At 40.6% G+C, this 21,052-nt stretch overlaps 1 protein-coding gene across 1 annotated transcript; it reads right to left on the minus strand.

Annotated features, from left to right (window-relative positions):
* Positions 1–2,410: 2,410 nt before the first annotated feature.
* MAGT1 (magnesium transporter 1) lies at positions 2,411–21,001 on the minus strand. Its single transcript, XM_005291797.4, has 10 exons — positions 20,786–21,001; positions 19,835–20,004; positions 18,270–18,387; positions 16,288–16,428; positions 15,587–15,727; positions 14,321–14,410; positions 10,259–10,322; positions 9,620–9,694; positions 6,476–6,566; positions 2,411–4,307 (listed from the first exon to the last, which is right to left on the minus strand). Exons 1-10 carry the CDS (start codon positions 20,963–20,965, stop codon positions 4,292–4,294), a joined length of 1,086 nt encoding a protein of 361 aa, XP_005291854.2. The 5' UTR covers positions 20,966–21,001; the 3' UTR covers positions 2,411–4,291.
* Positions 21,002–21,052: the final 51 nt, after the last annotated feature.

Here is a 21,052-nt window from a genome sequence, read left to right on the forward strand (position 1 = left end):
ACAAGCAATAAAAATAATGGCATTCCAAAGTTTGTGCTGATTTTTTTAACCTATTACTATTTTTAATCATAAGCATATTATAGTCACTAGTTAAACTTCACAACACCTCTGTAAGTGAGCTTCTAATTGTCTCCATTTTAGAGAAAAGGAAATGTAAGCAGTACTCTTTGATGGCCATTGAGAGAGATGATCGACATGTAGTGTTAAAGCATAGTTGCACAATATGGTTTTGTCCTGCTTGGACAAATTTACCAGATGGAACCAGATTTAAAATAATCCAGATGACTCTTTTTGTAGAACAATCACCTACCTTAGCACCCAAAGGGCTCCCAAAAATTGCATTCAATTACTATTATTCTAAAAGCAGTGTCTAGCATACACAAAGAATTCACTACCTTGCATGGTGTCAAGTATCAGGGGGTAGCTGTGTTAGTTTATATCTACAAAAACAACAAGGAGGCTGGTGGCACCTTAAAGAATTCATTCTCAGTCATTTTTTCAAAGGAGGAAACCAGCAAGTTCTCTTCTCTGCCATACTGAGGAATCACACTTTCATTGTCAGGTTTTGTCTACATAAACAAAAATCACTCCAGTTGTTCATTTTCCACTCAATTTCCTATTTCATTAGAGAAAAAACTGCCCTCCCTCCCCTGTTCTACTTCTACAATTTTTTTAATATAGTGAATTGTTCTCTTAACTGCAGGACTCCTGCTACATAAAATGCTCTCACTTTGGTTTGTGGGCACAAACTTGCTCTGTTGGCAGGGAATTTAATTTATAAGAACTCTCCCTTCAAAGCATGACTGTCTTGATCTCCTGCGGAAAAGGTAATATGAAATGTGGCCACCGCTGTATTCCACATGAACCCCTATGTTCACTGCTGCTGCATTACCCAGAAAAAGCTATTTGATTTCTCTCCACCTCCAACTGAGAAGTGTAGTTTTATTTTTGTTTTTTTAAAGAAGCAGAATTAAACCTTAAGACTAGAAATGCTTAGTCTGACAGTCTGGTTACATGATTTGGTAAACCCAATTTGCATAGCAGTTTACAGCCAAGCCTAATGTATCTGCCTTATGCTGTTTGCAGTTTTACACTTACACATAGTCTGTAATTCCAAAATATTTAAAGGTATAGCTACCACAATAGCACAACTGAGGGCAACAGTCAACTCAGATCACACCACAACAGTGCTGGAATGGGAAATTTTTGCTGAGAAGGCCAGCTCAGAACCCCTCATTCTTCTGAACAGCATAATGGGATCTTTAATGTCTGCACAGAACAGACACAACCCTTTGGTCTAAAGGCACACCAGAGGAAACTGATGGGGTTCAGTTGATCTAGATGAATTGAAGGGCCAAGTGGAATCTGCTAAAATTCAAACTAATGGTGCTACAGAGTGTAGGTATTTCAACCTAACTGTTAGATCCTTAAGCAGATCTCCTTGGCACAAGACAGGGACTTTACAGGTCTTTATTAGAACACAATCTTTTTTTGCTCTATTTTAATTCACCTTCCCTTCAAGTCTATGCATTGTATTTACAGTCTTGGTAGAGAAGACAGAGAAATGTTTTACTTCTCACACCATTATCCCCATTTTATAAGTGAGGCACTCAGCCACAGAGATTAAGTGGCTTGCTAAAAGTCACAGAGCAGGAGAATCTAGATCTCTTGACTGTAAGTCCACTGCCTTAACCATAAATGTCAACCTTCCTCTCTACCCACTAAAATGGTCTGGTCCACAGGTTTCCTGCAACTGCCTGAAAGCTAGTCAGTCATAGAACTATGTTCTCCTCTGAAGAGCCGATAAAATGTACCTCATGTATTTAAAACTATTACTAGAAACAAGCCTAATAACAGTTAAAGCAACAAAGATTTTACCTTCTCAGAAACAGAGTCCTAAGTGGCTATGGTTTGGATAGTTTAGATATCATGACTCTAGGTTCCCAACAGTTGAAGTTCAGCAAGCTTGAAAATATCTAATATCAATTCTTGGAGTATTGATGAAAAAACAACAGATGAAACCATTCATAATTGCATTGCAAACATCTTCAAAGTTCCAGCACTCAGTGCTAGCTTGCTTCTTCCTATATAAAATGCCATACTGGATAAGACCAGTAGTCCATCTAGCCCAATATCCTCTCCCAGGACAGTGGCCAAATGCATCAGAGGGAATGTACAAGAAAATCCATAAGATCAAAATAGGAGAAAACTACTCTTCTGGCTACGAAATTCTAACACTGTCATACTTTCTGTCCTAGTCCAGTAGACCCCAGACAGTTTATCTAGTCATATAGATATAACAGACTTTTTGTCAGCAATGTACCAGAGTGAGAAAAATTAACTTCATTTTCTATTTTATTAATAGAATATTTTATAATGCATGTTTAAATTTCAGACACAAGAACAAGAATCAGACTGTAAAACATTTTATTGAAAGTTGTCCAAAATCCAGTCAATCATGTGATTATCTGTGCCACTAACGCTCATCATTCTGAGCTGTACAAAAACATATCTCAATATTTAAATTGAACTATTACCAAAAGACTAGATTAGTGTAGTTAAGGCACTTGAGATGTAAGTTAACGTAGCAAACTTGCATAACAGAAACATTCTAGTTTGAATGAAGTAGTTATTTCTCATGTACTCTTCAGTCTAAAGAAGACTTCCATATCCCTTGCCCCTTTGAGACAGGAAAGAGGACAGGAGGTGAGAAATTACCTATTTATAACATCCTCCATGATAAACTACCTCCAAGCATTTGTCCTGCCCTGCAGCAGGTAGCACTATCTAGTCAAGCTGCAAGAGTTCCCACTAGTACAGGTGCTGGAATTCCTAGTCATGGCCCATTCTTAAGACTATTTGGGCTGAGGCACAAGAAGTCAAGTCTCCTCCTTCTTAGGGATGGGATGGAGAAGGAAGTGTCTCAGGGTCACACTATGCTTGTTAGAAGAAATAAGAGCAGAAAATAAAACAGAAAGGGCTACTATAAGACTAAGACAATCTCCACTGGGATAGTAATGTTTATCCTAGGATCATACCTGTATCCCCCCCGCACCCAATCTCCATAGTAAGTAAGGCTGAAGGAAACTAGAACAAGTTAAAGGAGGTGGCAAGTCACAGATCCAAGTGATAATGACTGAAAGTGCTGGCATGTCTGCTGGTTTGGCAGGATTCTGAGAATATTTTTAAACCACATTTAGGATCCCTCTGCTTTATCAGCTGAAACTAGCTATCTTTTGGGCTATTTTTCAGATTAGTTTTTCACAATCAACTATTTAGAAGGAAGAAAAGGCTAAGAACATTCCTGACTTTGGGCTATGTAGACTGGACTCACGGTGCCAGCATTTATTGCTTACAGGGGAGTTTCGGTGTTAGGCAGTCAAAGAGAGTCCTCACTGGCCAATTAGTAAAAGGACAATGTGTTCAGAGGGGAAGGGCGGATTTCCTAGACCTATTAGACAGCTCAGGATAGCAGAGACTGCAACAAACTGTGGTCATTTTATTTAAAAAATATATCAGTGTCTTTTTGATAATTGGGAGTGTTGAGCATTGAGGGGAATATTAAACCACTCTAGATAACTTAATTCAAGATTCCACATGCATTCACCAGTGCTATATGTTGATAACTTCCCCTTACTCTGTGGGGGTAATCTGTTGCACTGCATTGCAGTTAAATACAAGAGATTCAAGTTGAGGAACTGTAAGATTTGCACATTTGCCACTAGAAGCTGGAGAGTATTCCAGAAAAAAGGAAGAGGTTTCCAGGTACATGCTGAATTTGGCCCCCTCATTCACGAAAGGGTATGACTCAGGCATCAGAGTTATGAAAAAAGGTAAAGGAAAAATGCCAGCGAGAGCAGCAACGGGTAGACAGGAAAGAGAACGTAATTTAAAAAAAAAAAAAAAAAAAAGGACAAAGGTGTGTGGGGGGTGAGGGAGCAGGAATAATGAGGCAAACGAATTATCAAACTGAATGTCAGTACTGTTTCTAGTTATTTCAAAGAAACACTAGTAGTCCATATTCTAAGCTTTGAATTCCACTAGGTTTAAAGTAAAATGGTTTAACATGATGTAAAGCTTATGAAAAAAAGACAATCTTAATATTCCATGTGACTTTCAGAGTATACTGCTTGTCATATTAAGGCACTACACATTTTCTTTGGTTCAGTGTTTAACTATCTCATTCGCTTTAAAGAGAGGTAGCATGAACCATACACATTTAGCTCTTCAGTTCCATTACACGCAATTTCAGAGTTGACACCTTTCAAATGCTCCCAGCCTGTGGAATCCTTTAACTCATCAGGAAACTGCAACAAAACACAGGATATTTAAAAAAAAAAAAAAAAAAAGCACTGAGTCAAAGAAAGAAATATTCCATTTAGTTCTCTAGACATTTTCATTCAGAATGATTAGGGGCATATGGGAGAATGTAACATGACATGAACTGGGTATGGTACAGCTGAGGTGGAAGTAGTTGGGGAGAAGACCCTTTACAGCAAGTCCTGTAGTAACTCATATGTTACATTGATTGGCTCTGGAGGGAACCACATTCCTCCCTCCTGGGCTACAAAGTTAATTAACATACAATGCTCATTGATGGTAGGAGAGTTAAGCTGAAAACGTGGGGGTTCTGACAGTCTCCTTCCGTATCAGTCACTAGAAAGAGCAGTGATCCAACTCTGTCCGTTGCTCTGGAAGCACGCCCTCATTAGTCCCAAAACACACTATGGATTTTAATAGAATTTTTTTTGAAAGAACGATTGCCCTGGCAGAGAGATGAAAATATCAGCCTACAGAAGCAAGGGTAAATCATAAACTAGCAACAGAAGAGGAGGTCAACGGGAGCTGGCTTCCTAATTCCCATTTGTACCTTTAAAATTTCCCCCACAAAAGGATAAAATAGTTACAAATCAAAACTTGGTGTTATATAGAGTCTTATTGATTAGGACTTCAGCCAGAGGTGAAAATAAGCCGGTAAGGCATATCGGCAAGAGCCAGTACGCCAGGCCAGACCGCACCGGCTTCCGCGGCGGGGATTTAAAGGGCTCTGGGCTCCCCGCTGCTGCTCGGCGCCCGGGCTGGGGCCGGGATTTAAAGGGCTCAGAGCTCCCTGTTGCAGTGGGGAGCCCAGAGCCCTTTGAATCTCGCCCGCAGCTCCGGTGGCTGGGATTTAAAGGGCTCTGGGCTCCCCACAGCGGCGAGGAGCTCAGAGCCCTTTAAATCCCGGCCCCAGCCCGGCAAGGCTTGGGGCTCCCCGCAGCCGCGGGAGCTCCGGGCCCTTTAAATCCACAGCCGAGCCCAGCAGCCAGGCTGGGGCCGGGATTTAAAGAGCTCGGAGCTCCCTGCCGCTGTGGGGAGCCCAGAGCCCTTGGAATCCCACCTGCAGCTCCAGCTGCGGATCTGCGGTGGGGATTTAAAGGGCCCGGAGCTCCATGGCAGCCGGAGCCCCAGGCCCTTTAATTTGTCCCTGAGCCCCGGGGGCTTCCAGCCACCTCTGCAGCTGGGAGCCCTGGGTTGATTTAAAGGCCCGGGGGCTCCCAGCCACAGCCGGTGCCCCAGGGCCTTTAAATCTTGAGAGGCCCCGCCTCTTCCGGTTGAGGGCATACCTCTTCTGGATGAGGCCACGCCCCGCTCAGGACTCTGGCAGTACAGGTAAGTCCTGTAAGTTACTTTCACCCCTGACTTCAGCCCCTCAAAAAGTGTACTAGATGCTCCATATAACAAATGCAGAGACACAGGCAGCTTGGAAGATCTCAACCGAAGAAATTTTGAATTCCAGGTAGAATTTGGGGTCCAAATCCCTTAAGCAGCTTTGAAAAAACAACAAAAAAACAAACTCATCTCTAATGAGGTAACGATTAAGAAAGAGGTGATTTGGAAAAAACTAGGAAAAAAGCTTTAAGGTCATCAAATGTGCTACACTCCTATTACCGAATTTATGGCGAGTAATGACAGTGTGGCATGAAAAATGTTTAATACTAAGTAATCTTTGGGTTCTTACTTACTCTATACCTGTCAGATTATAAAAAAGTACCATAGCACTTTTTCTTTTGTTTTGAATAGGATAGAGGAAATAGTGACTAACTGTTGACCACAAAAGTTTCATTACTGCAATCAACTAGCTTTTATGCCGCTAGTTTCACCAAAAAATGAAAAGTGTTTTCAGGACAGCATGTTTTCAATTTTCCTTCTGAAGTGGATTTCAGGCAAAGTAGTGTTTTTTATAGTCACCCACTTTTGTCAAACAACTATTGTGAAGGGAAACACCAATCAGAGTGAATGTAAGGTAACAGTTTATTCATTTTTAGTTACATTGTAAACCGTGCAAGTAGCACCCCTATATGGTTATAAAATCTCAATGCTTTAAGTCACTGTACCTTTATTTACTACACTACTCTGTTCTAATCAATATAATATAGCTACATCAACACCTATGTATTAAAGGACAACAATTTAAGCAGCAAAAAAGCCATACCTGTATGGGTAGCCATGATATTTAGATCTGAAGACAGAGAGCAGCCAGCTGAAGAATAATACCACCAGGCCAACACCAGCTACACACATTACTGTAGATAAGCAACAGAGTGCAGAATAAAGTGATCAGACAGATAAATCCACCCTGAAAACACCACTATGGATAAGGTTTTAAAAACGCTCAACAACAGCTAAATCTCCACCTGCTGCACTCAATGGGAATTTAACTGTGGATGTCAACAGGAGCGCTGCTGAGTCCCTTTGAAAAATCCCAACCTGCGATGCTGGCAGACCAGGTGCTAGCTCTTGTCAAAGCTTTAGGCCTCAGCCGAGCACTGACAAATTCACTGCTGGAAACCAGTCTGTTTTTTCCTGTATGTTAGTATGGTTAAGATGGGTACTGAACTTACAACCAGGGTGTTTAGACTTTATTAAATGCTTGTAAATTGCTGCATGCATTAATCTCACTTATAATATCTTTATCGCATGCTATCAGGTAATATTTAAGGTTTTGCTTTGTAACTGTAAAAAACAAGTTTGCTCTGAAACTGAGCCCAGTCAGGAGGGATCGGCTCCTGTCCATTAAGAAGGCCTATCAAAACTAAATGGGCCATTTTGGGACATCACAATACAAAGACTTTGGCTATGTCTATACAGCACACCTTACAATGGCGTGGCTGTGCCGCTGCAGCCGTGCTATTGTAAGGTGCGCTGTGGCCGCTCTTTATCTCCCAGCGACAAAATAAAACCACCCCCAATGAGGGGCGGTAGCTCTGTCAACAGGAGTGCGGCTCCCGACGACGAAGCTCTGTCCACAGCAGTGCTTTTTGTTGCTAAAATTGGTCGTTCAGGAGGAGGGGGGTGGGAGGGTGTATTTTCACACCTGAGTGACAAAAGTTTTAGCGACAAAAGTGCAGTGTAGACATAGCCTTTATTAATTGCTCCTTCCATCCTTGAAGAGGCTACATGCAAAAGGGCTCGTCCCATCAGCTTGAATTTGGGAAGAAGGAAATACAAATAGCGGACAAGAAAATTTTTCATCTCTTTTGCTGTCTGGACTCTCACAGGGCCAGAGCTATGAAATAGAAGCAGAGATCTGCAGGGTCAACCTGGGTTAGTCCTAAAAGACATTCAGAGCTGACAGATTACAACAACTCTGTCGCCTTTTGAAACCATACACTGCAACTCATTTGTTTATATGTGTTTGCCTGCTTTAACCTTGTAATAACTCTCTCATTTCTCTGCTTAGTTAATAAATCCTTAGATCGTTTACTATAGGATTGGCTACAAGCATTGTCTTTGGTGTGAGATATAAGGTACAAATTGACTTGGGTAGGTGAAAGGTCCTTTGGCTCTAGGAGTAACCTGAATATTTTTTGATCTTTGGTGTATAGCAACCACCTATCACTAAGTCCAGCTCGCCTGGTAGCAAGATAGACTGGAATGTCCAATGTGACTGTGACTCCCTGGTAAGACTTATAGTGCTTTAGGAGTCCACACTGTTACTGGGTTGGTGAAATCTAATTATAGAACATACAACCAATTTGGGGTCTTTGCCCTGCTTCTTGACAATCTGCCCTGAGGTTGGCACTCATGGTAGAGAGCCACTCCAGACAGTGTGACGCACCCTATATTGATAATACAGATCCAGTATAGAAAAGCAAGCCCCTCCATCTCTTTTAATTAGCAAATACTACATAGCACTTATAAAAGTCCATATAACCCAGCGTGCCTTTTTTCCCCTCTCTTGCACTTCACTAAGCTCCTCCAAATGCTTCTGTAGAAACAAAGTTCACCTCTTTCAGGATATACTATGCACAATAGTACAACTGGGTAGAGGAAAGCATCTCTCTCTCACACACGTTGTGGAGCAGCAGAATAGGGGAAGGTAATTCCATCTCTAGGTTGGGAAGTAGCAGGGCAAAGGAGACAAAGGCTGGTGTCAATAACTCCCTGCTTCCATCCACAGGGCCAAATGTGCAGGGGGAGTTTGAGCAGAATTAACTGTTGCAGATAAATGAGAGGAGCTAGTGCACAGCCAAATAAGAGTTCTTGCACAGTATAATATAGAAGGTTGTGGTTGGGTCAGCGTATACTTTTCTGCTGAACCAACCATCATGAACCGTAGAGAAGGAAATGTGCAAAACATTTCTATAAAACAGACAACACAGACCATACACAAGCATTTTAAAAAAACTAAAGGTGACAGTGTCCCTTTAAGAAGCAGCCCACAAATAAGTGTTTGAGAACCTCTGTGATAAACCATAACTGCCACAATCTATTGGGTCAATAATCTGTGAACTGACAATAGACTGAAAGAACATTAGTCGGCTGAGTTATACAAACCAAATGTATATAATGTTACTTGAGGTGTACATGCATTATCAGGTACTAAAATAGATCTGTGGAATGTGACAAGGTAAAGGCACCGCAGTGTGTAAAGGATTAGCAGGTCGCTGCCTGTTACATTGCTATTCAGGATGAAGTATAAATGGAAGGGGAAGGTGAGTCAAAGAAGAAAGCTGTAGCTTCTCCCTTCCTGGTTGATTAAAGCAACGAAAGCCTCTGAGGAAATATTGCCCAGTGTTTTCCAGCTGATTTGCTCTGTTTCATGATAATTTTGTTCATAACAAATAAACAAACCCTGAGGAAAGGGCTTTAAAAGGACTAAGGTCTGGAGCTTTATGTCCATTTCTTGGATGGTGACTTAACTAAAAATCCAGATAAAGGCCCTCTTATAAGATCAAATATATATTTGATAACCTGGAGCGACCCTAGTCCTCATCCCTCCATTATGAGTTTAATAGTTGAGATTTTTTAGTAGTCTCTCACAGAGAAACGAGACAATAGTTCAACACTATCTTGCTTCTCTCCTCTGTGCTCCAAGTCCACTCCAACAATTTTATGAATAAAAGATGGAATGTGAAATAACTTTGAATTTTATTGTTTTGCTAGATTTCAACACTGAAGGAAGAATTAAATGCAGAGAACCTAAACACCTTGGGGGAAAAAAAACAACCAAAAAGAAAAGTGCCAGCACTGCAGTAAATCATCACACTGGAAACGTTTCCTGAATGCATCTTCCCTTGATGGAGATTCAATTAAGCAACAAAATGCACTGCTTGGATTAAAAAGTAGTCCTTACTTTTTCTTTTCCCCACATCCATATCAGAGGTAGCAGCTTCATGCAGGAGTACCATTCCTAAAGTAACACCACCATCTGCAAAAGCTGTTTAAGGCTAAACTGACAGACACCATGTATTTATTTTTAAAATTTAATAAACTTTAAAAACATAGGTTGAAGGCAGTGGTGACAAAGCTGTAAGTTTACTCTGTCAAGACAGTAAACAAAAGGTGTGAAACATTAGCATAATAGCTAAGGTTAAGAGAATAACAGGAGAACTTAGAAGTGTGCAGTGGCCCATGAACTAAGCATCTATGGGATTCCATTGGAGAGGAAATCTTAGTACAGAGGAAAGAATCCACCAACAGAGGGAGAAAGAATGATGAGTTCTGCTTCCACCTACCTATTGCCAGACACCAACACAGGCTGTCTCAAAGAATGCAGTGGTCCACAGCTTCATTTAAGGACATACTGAGTCCCAGGAGAAAGAGAAGAGAACGATAGTAACCTAATCCCGTTAAATTGACAGATTGTGGGCATAAGGAAATGTTGGCTGTTGGCATATTATAAAGGCACTACTCCTGTAGTGAAGGGAGAAGGTATAGGTGTGGCAGAAAATTAAATTGCCATCAGATGTGTATATTTCATTATAAAGGATACTAAACAGTAGAACAATGTGTGTTTCAGCCACAAATTGGGCTTGGCTGCTTCCATGGATATAGTTCTGTAAAAGACAAAATTCAATTAAGAAAGAAACTTCGGAGCAGAGTTTACAGTAATTAGTAATGGATATAAAACCTGGGCTAGATTCTGTGTTCTCTCTCTCAGGAACAAAGCACAGAAAAGGTGTCCCAGGAGCAGTGGGGACAAAAGTGGTTTTATGCAACCTTTGCACCATCCAGATACACCTCTACCCCGATAGAATGCTGTCCTCGGGAACCAAAAAAATCTTACCGCGTTATAGGTGAAACTGCGTTATATCGAACTTGCTTTGATCCGTCAGAGTGTGCAGCCCCGCCCCCCCAGAACACTGCTTTACCGCGTTATATTCAAATTCGTGTTATGTCGGGTCGCGTTATATCAGGGTAGAGGTGTATTGGGCTGCTGCAAGGCCAAAACCATCCTTCAAGTGTATGGTAGAGCATAGCCCCAGGGCTCTTAACTTACAGAAGTGTTACCTGGCCTGCCCTGCTGCCCAGATTCCCTTTAGTGCAGTGTGGAATACTACAAGCATGCCTTCTCCTGCCCTTGCCCCCCGCCACCCTCCACCCCCACGATGAGTTCTCTTCCTCTCCCTGTTTGCTGGGTACTGTGAAGAGGAGTAGCATAAACTCACATACACCACACCCCTATGTGATGAGAATTCTCCTCCAGCACCTTATGGGCCCTACATGTTGGGCCCCAGAATCAAGCACTTAAGGTCTTTCCAGGATAAAAAAGGGAAATAAAGAAACCAAAAGAAAGTTACCAATGGGAAAAGTTAAGAACAGAATGAAGAATAAAGCTAAAGTCTAAACAAAAATTTTTTTTTAATTATGTCGAAAAAAATATCTGCCACATGTGCCCTTGAGAATGAGATAAACAGAAAGCAATAGCAAAACACAGGAAATGCTGATAAATATATTAAAAATGAAAAGTATTTTCACTCAATGTGGTTTAGACAATAAGATATTAAGCATGGTTTGTTTGTTTTTAAAAGGTTGCAAACTGAATAAGTTAACAAACAGTTTAGACTATATGGAGGATAAAATTTTACTGCTAGTCAGTTACATTTGGAAAGCTTTGCGTATGTGGGGTTATGTTAGATCCCAGCACAACAACATTTTTGACAGCAGCTCAGCAATACTTTATAACGCTCAGAGAATTAAAAAGGAACATGGTTTGAAAGCGTATGTGTCTGTCTAGGTAAAGATCAAGATATGCTGCAGAAATATTTTCACATTTTCCTCACAGGTTAGTTGAAAGATCTGTGAAGCAGCATTCATTTCAGTGTCAATATCTGGGGCACAGGCATCTCAAGAGATGTCATACGCCCAGTACAACTGAGAAGCACTTGAGGTGCATCTTGCCTATCTGATATGCAAGGCAGAACTGAAGAGGACAAGACAGGCTAATATAACTTTTTAATGAGTCATAGGATTAAATTCTTATAAAATTCAGTAAAACATCACCAAAGAACAAAAGCATGTCTGAATACATACAAATATAAATAATGGTTTTACATACTAGCTACTGGGTATGTGGGGGAGGTGAGGAGAGAAGAGCAGTTGTACATGTTAAAAAAAAAAAAAAAGGAAGGCCAGGTTCTGCGAGGCAATAAAACTGTTTAACACAGAGAACCTGAAAGCAGGAGAAAAAAGCTGCTTAAAAGTCCAACTGCTGTCACTTCTCCCACTGCCCAGAAATGTCTTAGATTCATTTTTTAAGATGTGTGTATGGAAGTGACAGAGTAGAGCAGCGGAGGGCATATGAGAGATGGAATTAAAATGTATGGAGTCGAAACAAAAAAAGAAGGGATTGAGATAAAAAGTAGATTAAAAAAACCAATTAGGTTAAAATAATGTACCCCCACAGTCTAAGCAGAGTGCAACTGTTGCATTTCCTCTAAAACAGATTAGTAACAAGAATATATTTTGGAAACAAGTGGTTAGCACAATATCTATAAAATGCAATTTCAAGTTTGGAAGTAGAAAATAAAACAGGTATCATTTCTGACTCACCAAACATGTAACACGATAATTGGTACTTATCTACCCTAAATACGTATATATTCGATCATAAGGCGGTTAGTTTATAAGCTGACCCCCCAAGATGGATAAGTAAAAATGGAAAATTTTTATGAACGTTCATAAACTGACCATATAATTCAGGGGTCAGCAAACTTTGGCTCATGGGCCATTAGGATAAGCCGCTGGCAGGCCGAGATGGTGTGTTTACCTCAAGCATCTGCAGGCACGGAGGTAAACCTAAGTAAACAAAGTGTCCCGGGACAGCAACTGGTGGGGATTTTTTTTGGGGGGGGGGGGGAGGGAGAAGCTGGGGTCAGGGGAGTAACCCGTGACAACCCCCCACATGACACCCACACTCTCCTCATCCCATCCCTTCCCTTCCCTTCCCATCTTATCTGGGGAGGGCGAGGGGAGGATGTCTCTGGCCTGGCTGGAGCTGCTCTGGCAGGCTGGGCAGTGCAGCTGCAGTCTGCTCCGGCGGGCCAGACTGGGTGGTGTGGCCGCAGCATGTTCCAGCGGGCTGCGCCGGGTGGCATGGCCACAGCGTGCTCTGGCAAGCTGGGCGGCGTAGCCACAGCCTGCTCTGCGGGTGGGGCCGAGCGGCACAGCTGCAGCCCGCCAGCCCCGGAGCTGCAGCTGCTTTGGAGGCTGGGGGGAGAGCAGCGTGGCCAGAAGCAGAGAGACTCTGGCCCTGCCTCTGCCCTTCTGGCTCCGCTGGCTGTGCTGCCTCTCCTTGCTCCCTCTGTTGGGGGAGGGGCTGTGTCCCACCTCTCCCTCTCTATACCCGTTCATAAGCCGACCCCCTTCTCTGGTGCTTCCCTTTTTTTCTAAAAAAAAATCGGCTTATGAACGAGTATATACGGTAATTCTTTTTTGTATCTTCACTTAGCTTTTGATATGTCTACAGCGACAAACGGAAGCCTCCTCTTAAAATGCAGCATACCTGAAACTAAGAAGTCCCTCAGCATTAAAAAAATAAAATACAAATGGAACTATAGACAATGTAGTGCCCTCTTATGAATTGGCTTTCCCTGCTCCTAATACAGGGTTCTGTCTAGACCATTCCCTTTTTAGTATTAGCTATTACATGCAATCTAGTCATGAATTAGAGTGAATTATCATAACGAGTTGAGCATGGCATGTTATCTGTCTGGTCAAAATGATCATTCTTAGTCTGATTAGTGACTACATTTCTAGTTTTATTTTTATGTATTTTATTGCACACAAGAGAAACAGCTACAAAAGACAAAACACTTAAACCAGACATTAAGCAGCCTTTGTTCTTGGGTCATAGGGTTAATACTACCATTCTTGTGGCATTGATGCTAAATTATAAAGCACTACAGCAAATAGCAGTCTGGTTGTAATGAAATTCAAACCAATTAGTATATACTGTCACATTTACTCTATGTTCTGTAAGTACTAACAACTATGTAGTAAACTTGATTGGCAAATTCTGACTTCATTGTTTTGTGATAACATCCAAAATATTAATCACAATCCATGGATTTAGAGGGACCCACATCTGGTCCTATCATTCTTTTGGCTAAGAAACGGTCATGTTTCCTCCTCCTTCTTAGCTCCTCAGGGCTCCAGCCTGGATTTAGAGGGACCCACATCTGGTCCTATCACTCTTTTGGCTAAGAAGGAGGAGGAAACATGACTGTTTCTTAGCCAAAAGAATGATAGGACCAGATATGGGTCCCTCTAAATCCAGGCTGGAGCCCTGAGGAGCTTTCTGTTCACACATCTTACTCTCAAGGCCCTTCTTTCATGATTCTTATACTTTCGGCAAAGAATAGATAGGTATTCCTTCTAAGCCAGTTAATACAATTCCTCAAATTTGCCCACTGACTGCTCTAGAGCTCCTTCTATAGTATTCCTACTCTTGCTGACTCAGGAAGTGAGAAATCAGAAACAAAACTTGCATCCTGGATTTTGTGTTTTTTAACATGGATCTTTTCACTGTAATCCTAAAAAGATAAAGACTTACCACTTGTCCTGTATGGGGATTCTTATGAGCATATGGTGGCCCTCTGATATGGTTCCACATTTGGCCTGATGTCATTGCTAGCACAAAACACTAGAAAGGAAGAAAGGAACAACATAAGACAAATTAGTATGGACTTCATATGTGTCTCTATTCAGTTTTCATCTTTGCAATTCACTTCACCCCGTAATGTACAGATGTTGATGTTGCCTTGTACTATGCATAGCACAGCATCTATTATTTATTGATAATGTTTTCTCACAGTTTGAACTGAAAAGCTTGCAATCAAGTAGTACTACCAGACAACCAAGAAGGAAAGATACATGAACCTCATCTTCACTTTAACCAAAAGTATGGACTTTTCCTTCCAGAAGTCATGTCTTTTAAAAATCATCTGCACTTAAACCTGAAAGTCTGTGGCACAAATAACTCTTTATGTAAAATATTAATACTGTAGTAATATAATCTGCATTACACTGAACTCTCGGTCCCAGTACTTCTGGATTTTGCCATTATGATCAAAAGACTCTTTACAGTGACTATGTTCTAGCCAAGATGTCCTCTCTTCTTAGAAGAACAATAAGCTCACATTTCAAGGAACATTGGATTTGCCAAACTAGATCAGACCACTGTCCCATCAAATCTGGTATCAACTAATAGCTAATAAAACCACACCAAAGCCATATAGAAGGAAAGAGATGCTTTCCGATCTTCTGAATGCTATCAACATATATCCTGATATATAACGTTTGACTGACTGTATCTTGAATAACTTCAAACCCTGTTGGTCATAAAATTATTCAGCCCTTTTTATAAATCCAGCACCTGTACCAATACTTTGGACTTTGAGCTGCAATTCCAAAGGCCAAATAGCAAATGTTTGAGTCTAAAGCTTATATTTTAATATCCTGAAAAATGAGTTTTACTGAAATAGACTAGGGATAATCAGATCAGTATAAACTGGGTAAAAAACTCATTTTAAATAAAATTCACACTAATAATGAGTGTGGAGGGATGTGGCATGTGGTCTGGCCTCATCTGTTCGGTTACAAATGCTCTCCTAAATTGCTCATGTTCAGCTTACACTGAGGTCAGTGGGAGAATCTGGTTTATAATAAGCCCAGTTGAAGGGAAAAGATTATTTGTTTCACCACTAAATAGTTTTCCACGCAGGAGAGGTAACAAAGCAAATGCAATATTTCCTTCCCTTTATATTCAATCTGGATCAAGTTGAAACAGGGAGAGGTTAAAAAAAGTAATTTTGCTTACCAAAGCAGCAAAAGCCCAGCCAGTTTTGTTATAGAGAAAATCCAGGTTGCTTCTCCGTAAGTACACAAGGCCACCAATGACTGCCAGCAGCAGACCCAACATCAAGGGACCAGCATAATTTGGGGGTCTTATCACTCGAATCTATGGAAGCACAAAAGGTTATGTTAAAAAAATTCTTTTTCTAAAAAAAACCCATGATGAATATGGAGAAATAAAACCATACCAACGTACAAAATACGCCAACTTAATATTTCTTTAATAATTTTAACTGTAGTTCAGAAATTAATACTTTTTCTCTTTTGTTTCAATAATACATACTATGGAGCAAAATCTGTTAGGCCATATTTGATATTCTGCCTGTGAGGATGATAATAAAACAGCTTTATTTTCATAGAGTTGGATGCTTCTACTGGTGGGTGAATCCACATAAATTTGCAAAGTGATTTGGAAATATTCTAGATGGAGAGCATTAAATAAATGTAAAATATTATAATGTGGCATGTAAAAAAGGTAACTGTTTTTAAAATATACTTAAATCTATAAAGCTCAGCTAGACACAACGGGGCTTAGGACCTGCTTTGAATAGTGTCACTGAGTAGCCAATTAGAATATTTTTCCTTAACCATATTGTATAGCTGGCAAACACTCTCCACAGCTAGATTTACATCACAGGAAGGAAATGAAAGTCTATCTGTACTTACATTGACATCAGTCCTATCAGCTATCCAGCGAGCAAGCTGCTCGGCCGCAAAACCTCGCACCTGCAGCTCATATGTGTCACCCCTTTTGGGTTTCCCTTTAGCTGGGAAGTTAATGAAGGTTGGAGCTGAATTCATGTTTAGCTGCATTAAAAAGATTAATAAATAAAAGTAGAAGTGAAGCATCAAGAATAAAGTAATTTAGCCATTTAAACTTTTCTTATTTTATTGCAAAATTATCATTCATATTTTGTCCTGGTGCTTATGCACATAATTAAACAAAAGGGCTATTCATAAAATAGATCTAATGGGTATTTCAACAAAAAATGGTATAGTAGCTTGAATGTTTTTTTCCTCATAAAATGGTCTAGGATATCCATGACACAAAATTATGTATACAGTACATTAGTCAGGCACATTCTTCTTGGATGCTCCATACTTTCTTCTCTCTTCAGTATCCAGAATGTCCTGAGACACCCACAATTATTTGATACCCAATGCTAGCAATAATGCACATCTCAGAAAGCAGTTTGAGATTGGTTATTCTCCCATTAGGTTTAACACGGCACTGTTTAATCTCTACTATAATCAATATTCTCATGTCTTCAGTACTCACGTCTGTGGTTGGCAAAGAACTCAAAGAAGGCTGGACAGTTAATACATGTACCTGAAATCTGCTGATAATTGAGAAAGCTCCTGAGAGTTGTCTATATGGTCAAGTACTATTCTTGCCCTTGCTCACAAAGGAAGGTTTTTTGAGTCTTTGTATACAAGTATATGTATAAAGAAATCTATATAGTAGTATCTAGAGGAAACATGTATTGGCATCAAAAGATAATCACATACATTTAATGAATATTGATGAGCCTTCTTTTATTGTGTTCTAGCATATTCCTATAGTGAAGCAGCTATTTCTGTCATAAAAGACCTGCACAAAGTTTCCAACAGCAAGGCTTCACCAAACATTTCAGTGGCTCTGGACTGAATTATGCTTTTAGACTGAAACAATCATGGCACTCAAAGCTTGGCAAATCAGCTACAAAATCTGATTTTCCTTTTGAGTTGCTTCAACATGAAACTGAAATCACAGGTTTGTAAAGATCCAACTGTAAATCTCCAAGATCAAGATTTGATAATTCTCTGAAAACAAATTAACACAAACATAATGTACATTCTGAATAATAACTTGTATGATTGAGCTGCACAGGTTCCAAGTAACTTGAAAGAATGCAAGGAGGGTGGCGTTTCTAGTTTCTTCTGATGATTTTGCACTTCTTTCAAAAACAGATTGTGTGTCTTAAGAGACAGACCACAGATTGTTGCCTATAACTAACATGGACTTTTCTTTTTAGGAAAAAAATGAAGTAAGTGGACATTTTAAAGAGTAATTTACTGTGCATTCCTAGTAACTTGTCACATTTCTGAAAATCAGATGGACATGAAAATATTTTCAGTCAGTTTAAAAAAAAAAAATCAGTTTTCTGACACTCCTCCTTTAAATGGGACACCGAGTTTCCTTAAAAATACCTTTATAAGAAATTAAAGGTTCTTCCGTCCCCCACTGCTTTGAGTTAGAAGTCTTTTGCAAACTGACAAACATTTAAATTAGTTCCAGTATTTTATAAGTCATTTTAATTCCATTATTACATTGAATGGCATTACAGGAGTTAGACATAAAAGACCTAATCAGGTCATCCAATCTATCACTCATGCCTATTCAGCACTGTTCCCTGCATATTAGTAGTAGTTTGGCCTATTAGTGCTACTGTCACATCAGCAAACAAATCTTGCATATTTCTCATGGATTAGAGGGTTGTTGCGGTTTAAAAAAAAAAATCTCTGCAATTTTTATTTTGCAGCTGTTTCGTTACAGATTGGCCAGCATCCCTCATTATGGTACTACTCTACCATATCTTCTGAATTGTAGATTTCTTTATCACTCCCCCCAACTAAAAATCACTTTAAAAAAATGAAAAATAGATTACCATCTGAAATACATCTGAGCCTTCATCAAAATCCACCATGGCAAAAAAAACCTTATTGGTAAATGCACTGGAGTATCGCCAGGAGTTTGCCAGAATCTGGTATTCTTCATCAGCTTGCCTGAAAAAACATATAAAACCAGATGCTATATTCATGAGAGTATGTCAAAAACAGAGGAACCTATGAACATATAACCTATGAACAGCTTTAACATCTCACTGGAAGTAACACATCTCCCATCCCCACCAAAACTCTTTTTAAGTTAAGATTTTAAAACTAACAAGACGTGTCATGCTTCACTGCTCATTCACACTGTTTTCAGCACTGGGCACATGGAGTTTTTTGTTTTTAAGATGGGAGGCAGATCTTCTGGACTGGTCAAGCTGCACTGGGCCCACAATCGGGAGGCAGGGTACATGCAAAGCTGATGCTCAAGGCTGTTCTTCATTGTGCACAGCTGCCTGTGCTCCAAGGTGCTGTTATGACAGCTGAGGATCATCAGAATGCAGCAAAATTCAAGGTGTTCCCTCTTCCCCCAGCATGCTGTACATGGAGGTGACCCAGAGATTCCCCAGACTAGCCATTAAAGCCTTCTTCAGAGTCCCTTTATATCTCTGGAGCAATGCAAAATGCCAGAAGCAGAACCCAGGATCTGCACCAGTATAAATGTAAATAAATACTCTAGATATGAGCAAAATTTCAAACTACAAGCCTCAACAGCAAACGCTAAAAAATGTGTTTAGCCATTCACCCAAAAAGATTAACGTTAACCCTTTCATTTGTCCAAAAGCTTCCCTTTTTCATACTGCACAACTGCAATTATTGCAGCACAGAGATCAATACAGTTAATGTGACTTTAGATGATCTGTGTATCTGCATATATAAGAGATTGCATTAGAAAAATACTACTACAGTCTATTGTATCTTAGTCTCTCCCACTTTGAATGAAACTGCTCAAATTCAAGAAAAAAGTACTGCAAAGTAGGAGGGTAAAACTTTTACCCACTCAGAACATATGGCACGTTTTACAGTAATCATTAAATTTAAGTATCAGAGGGATAGCCATGTTAGTCTGGATCTGTAAAAAGCGACAAAGAGTTCTGTGGAACCTTATAGATCAGGGGTCGGCAACCTTTCAGAAGTGGTGTGCCGAGTCTTCATTTATTCATTCTAATTTAAGGTTTCGCGTGCCAGTAATACATTTTAATGTTTTTAGAAGGTCTCATTCTATAAGTCTATAATATATAACTAAACTACTGTTGTATGTAAAGTAAATAAGGTTTTTAAAACATTTAAGAAGCTTCATTTAAAATTAAATTAAAAAGCAGAGGCCCCTGGACCAGTGGCCAGGACCCGGGCAGTGAGAGTGCCACTGAAAATCAGCTTGCGTGCCGCCTTCGGCACACGTGCCATAGGTTGCCTACTCCTGTTATAGATAATAGATGTAGTCTGATGAGGTGGGTATTCACCCATGAAAGCTTATGCTCCAATACATCTGTTAGTCTATAAGGTGCCACAGGACTCTGTCATTAAATTTAAGTTCCTTAGAATTTAATTAAGTCCATACTTGCACACAGCACATTGTCTGTGAGGCTGAAGAGCAGTGAACATCACAACCACTGAGTAATTTCTTGGTGGTGCTTTTACAAGGCGACGAAACTTGTCTCCGTTCATTCGGATAACGGCTCTTTTGCTGGCCCACTCCATCAGCTGGCTAACTTTTTCAGATAAAACCATCTAAAAAATAAAGTAAATAATTTTTATTTTAAAAACTGGACTGAACATTAAAGAGAGTCTTGTCTTTTGATACTCTGAACCGTTAACAGTCTCATGACGACATTTCAACAAGATGACTGAAATCCAAAAGAAAGCAAGACACACATTATGTGGTCAGATTGAGAGAGTCCGCAGTTCTTTATTATAACAATGTTCAATGGGAGTTCTGAGTGTTCAGTACTTCCAAAAAATCAAGTCAAAAGCCAATGACCAGGCATTAATGTACCAAGAAAACAGATCCTAATATTGTCCAGTAATGCCAAGCAAGCCTATTGATTTAAATTAAATTACAGATTAGTTTGGGATCACTTCTTGTAACTGAAGAACATTATCTTGGTCAAAAAATAACTGCTCAGTTGCAATGATTTCTCTATTCCTGATACTGTCAATAGGCTCCATTCTCTTTAGCTAATCCAGACAAACCCATACACAAGTAGTGCGCTCGTTTTCACGTATACAAATACTTATCTGCATGTAAGCTTGGACACATCTTAGTGACAGCAACTAAGCAAGGGCCACAATTCTTCCCTACCGATGACCCCTCCGCAGGCAGGGCCCGGCTCCCCACACTGCCCCCCCTCCGGGCGGAGGGCGCTCCACGGGCGGGGGCCCGGCTCCCCAAGGCTGGGCAGCCCGAGGACATGGCCGGGCGGAAGGTAGCCGGGCAGACTATGGCCCCTATAGCTCCGGGGATCCCGGGCTGGTTTCTCCCTCAGCCCAGCTGGCGGCGGAAGGCTCTCACCTCCTTCCTCTTCTGCCCTGCAGCCCAGGGTCCCTCGCAGGCCATGAGCACCACCAAGACTCCCAACATCAGCACTCGCAACGCCGCCATGTCCGCTTCTTCCACCGGCACCCGCCGCCTATTGGCCCAGCCCTTACTCAAGCCCTTGCTCACGAGCAAGACTGACAGGCTACTTCCCATTCACATCCTTGGCTCAGGCTCGTTTTCTATTGGTCTAATGTCCTCATCCGTCAGCCAATCATAACGAGGCAAGCTGTTGTAGTTCCA

The sequence above is a fragment of the Chrysemys picta genome, chromosome 9 (genome assembly GCF_011386835.1).
Source record: "Chrysemys picta bellii isolate R12L10 chromosome 9, ASM1138683v2, whole genome shotgun sequence".
NCBI lineage: Eukaryota > Metazoa > Chordata > Testudines > Emydidae > Chrysemys > Chrysemys picta.

Bases quoted from the DNA above. Each gene is read 5' to 3' on its own strand.
- MAGT1 (XM_005291797.4), bottom strand. From the start codon at position 20,965: ATGGGAAGTAGCCTGTCAGTCTTGCTCGTGAGCAAGGGCTTGAGTAAG. The intron at 16,429-18,269 runs GTAATCTATTTT...TTTTTAATGCAG, and splicing joins GCTCAGATGTATTTCAGATG to CTAAACATGAATTCAGCTCC. The intron at 6,567-9,619 runs GTAAGGACTACT...GCTTATCTACAG, and splicing joins GGATGTGGGGAAAAGAAAAA to TAATGTGTGTAGCTGGTGTT.